The sequence below is a fragment of the Chiloscyllium plagiosum genome, unplaced genomic scaffold (assembly GCF_037043375.1).
Source record: "Chiloscyllium plagiosum isolate Xiang-an unplaced genomic scaffold, Cpla_swu_hap1 HiC_scaffold_44, whole genome shotgun sequence".
In the NCBI taxonomy this organism is placed as follows: domain Eukaryota; kingdom Metazoa; phylum Chordata; class Chondrichthyes; order Orectolobiformes; family Hemiscylliidae; genus Chiloscyllium; species Chiloscyllium plagiosum.
Genome location: NW_028270182.1, coordinates 14,849,373 through 14,852,540, shown reverse-complemented (window position 1 = coordinate 14,852,540; position 3,168 = coordinate 14,849,373). Strand labels below are relative to the sequence as shown.

General features: G+C 43.1%; 1 protein-coding gene across 1 annotated transcript; it reads left to right on the top strand.

Annotated features, from left to right (window-relative positions):
- The first annotated feature begins 342 nt into the window (after positions 1–342).
- LOC148136947 (putative G protein-coupled receptor 139) lies at positions 343–2,558 on the top strand. Its single transcript, XM_087982751.1, has 2 exons — positions 343–412; positions 1,669–2,558. Exons 1-2 carry the CDS (start codon positions 343–345, stop codon positions 2,556–2,558), a joined length of 960 nt encoding a protein of 319 aa, XP_087838877.1.
- Positions 2,559–3,168: the final 610 nt, after the last annotated feature.

Sequence of the window (3,168 nt, the reverse complement as noted above, 5' to 3'; positions counted from 1 at the left end):
CAGGTTTATTTTTTAAAGACAATAATTAAAATGGAGTTTGATCACTGAGTGTGGCTGGTTTGGTTTGCAGCTTAAACACATGAAGGAACACCAAAAGCACAGCTGTAATTCTAAGTTCATTATCTCCTTCATGTGGAAACATTGGTGCTTTTGCTGACTTCAAGTCTTGTCCGTTGAGATTTTCTGCTAATCTGTTTCTATAGTTACCGCAAGTATGACACAAGCAGCTTAATTGCCCGTCGAGGGAGTTCCTGCTGTAATATATGTCCGATCTTGAATCTAAAGTTGTCTTGGTGAGTGCACTGAGCTCGGCACAGCCTGACACTGTGATGTTTTGTGAGCATGTATGAATATTTTGTTGACTACATCTACGCTTTTTATTACCCACTCCTCGCAGCTGTTGGGGTTCCTGGTAAGTCTGGGTTGGAAATAGTTTGAGACAGAGTTATTGTTTTGAGTCCAGGATGACTCTTCTTCCAAGTCCCACTGAGTTTCTCTGGGATTTCTATTCCGAGCTTCAGCTTTCCAGCAGGGCAGAGTTTCTGCATTTATTTTGCAGCTCGCTTGATATTATTTGATAATGATTATATTTTTTGATGAAAAATGTCATGGTTTATTGAAGCCTTTCACATTGCACTTGTCAGGACCATTTGCAAGAATACCATTTTAGGACAAAGCCGCCATGTACACTTCGTAAGAACATGCAGTATAAATGTTAGTGTTCCCCTTGAATTGGTATTCTTGCCAATGGACTTGATGACAAGATAAAAACTTGGATACTTGCAACAATACGAAGTTACACCTTATGGCAGTACAGTAGCTGCTTGGTCATGTTTCAGTGACAATATGGGCAGCATGGTGGCTCAATGGTTAGCACTGCTGCCTCACAGCACCAGGGACCTGGGTGCGATTCCATCCTCAGTTGACAGTCTGTACGGAGCTTGCACATTCTCTCCATGCCTGCATGGATCTCCTCCTATGCTCCAAAGCTGTGCAGGCCAGATGGATTAGCCACAGTAAATTGCCCCATCGCATGCAGGCTAGGTGGATTGACCATCGGTAATGCAAGGTTACAGGAATAGGCTGGGTATGTTGCTCTTCAGAGGGTTGATGTGGTCCTGGTGGGCAAAATGGTCTGTTTCCACTATGTCGGGATTCTAGGAATCACTTTTTATTATTGAATTTATCTACTCCTGTCTGTGTAACGCAACATGAGAGATTATTAGATAACTCTCAATTCTGCCAAGCTGAATGCAGCTTGAAGCAATTGGAGGATCTGTCCGATTTAGTGTCATGACATTTCTCCTCATTTAAACAAGGACCCTCCAACTTGCTGCTGGGATCTTCCAGTGCTCATTCTACAACCCTGCGCAAAAATGTCTGCTGATGGGAATGAGTGAGCAACAAGAAACCCATTTTCTCACCCAGTTTCCACAACACTAGATTTATGACTTCTTGTGACCATCCATAAGTTTTGAAAATAGTCATGTGTAACCCCTTCAGGAAAGTTCCTCTGTGGATAGAGTTGGCTTTGTCTGATTTGCTGGCTTGAGGTGAATCATACAAACTCAGGGATGGAAGAGAAATTGAATCCACTAAAAGTGAAAGATGCTATAGATGATACTGAAATTGCCATTTTGATAACAGTCTTTCCTTTGCTTCTTACAGTGAACTTGGTGACGATCTGGATTCTATCTCAGGGAAGGTGCGGTCTCTCCAAATGCATCACTTTGTACTTGGTGGCCATGGCAGTGGCAGATCTGTTGGTGGCGATTACTGAAGTGATACTGAATCGCTCTGTTTCCTTTTATATCCCAAACAATATCCTGAAAACGACGCCAGGGTGTAGCACTCTCATTGTCCTGATCTGTGCGGTGAGGGACACTTCTGTCTGGTTAACAGTGGCTTTCACTCTCGATCGTTTCGTAGCAATTTGTTGTCAGAAACTGAAAGTAAGATATTGTGTCCCGAGGACGGCAGCTGTGGTAATTGCGGTGGTGACTCCTCTGTTTTTTCTGAAGAACATCCCCTGGTTTTTCAGTTTTGAACCTGTCTACATCATTGACGATATACCGTGGCAGTGCCAGTCCACACCCATATTCTACAGATCATCTTGGTGGATTACATACGATTGGCTCCATCGGATCTTAAACCCGTTCTTACCTTTTTTCTTTATTCTGCTTTTCAACGCTCTGACAGTCAGACACATTTTACAGGCCAACAGAGTACGGAAAGGATTGTTGTCCAAGCAAGGAGGGGATCAGGTGGATCCAGAAACAGAGAACCGAAGGAAGTCCATGATTTTACTCTTTGCCATATCGGGCAGCTTCATCGCTCTGTGGATGCCCTATGTCATTAATTTCCTTTACTACCGAATCGCAAAGACATATTATTACACTGATGCAAATGCCCCTGCCTACATCCTACAGCAGATGGGTTACCTGTTCCAATTGTCCAGTTGCTGTGTAAACACTTGCATTTATGTTGTAACTCAGGCCAAATTCAGAGAGGAACTGAAGAGAATGTTCAGAACTCCGTGTCGGCTCTGTGTTAAGTAACCTGAATAAAGTACAAGAGTCAGTTGAGAGCTAATTTGTTAGGTGAGATGTGGCACATTCTCTCTGTGACACAGAGTTTGCAAACAAATATATTTTGCAACAATAGGGTCTGTTTATCAAGCACTGATGTTGACATTGTCACTGGAAAATCAATTGTTGCAGCGGCATGGAAGCAGAGAGCACAGAGAAAGACCCTTCAGTCTATCAAGTCTGCACTGGTCAAAAAACAAACACCTGAGTATTCTAATCCATTCTGTGATTCCTTTTCTAATCTTGGTTGCCGTCTGTACTAACATCAAATGCATCTTATTCAAAGCCCAAGCAAAACCCTTTCATGACACAGAAGAACTTTCTCTGGTCACAGAATTTAGTACAGTGCAGGGAATCCACACCAATGACATAGCACTGAAGACGGTGCAGAGGAGATTTACCACGATGTTACCTGGGCTGGAGAGTTCCTCTAATGAAGAGAGATTGGATGCACTGGGGTTGTTTTCCTTAGAGCAGTGGTGATTGAGAGGGGTCTGATTGAGATTTATCAAATTACAAGGGGCATGCATAGTTTAGTCAAGAATGAACCAAATCCCCGGGTGGAGAGCTCAATGATCGG

Excerpts from the sequence above, each read along its gene's own strand:
- LOC148136947 (XM_087982751.1), top strand. The coding sequence starts at position 343 with ATGTATGAATATTTTGTTGACTACATCTACGCTTTTTATTACCCACTC. Across the intron at positions 413-1,668 it reads CGCAGCTGTTGGGGTTCCTG|TGAACTTGGTGACGATCTGG; the intron begins GTAAGTCTGGGT and ends TGCTTCTTACAG.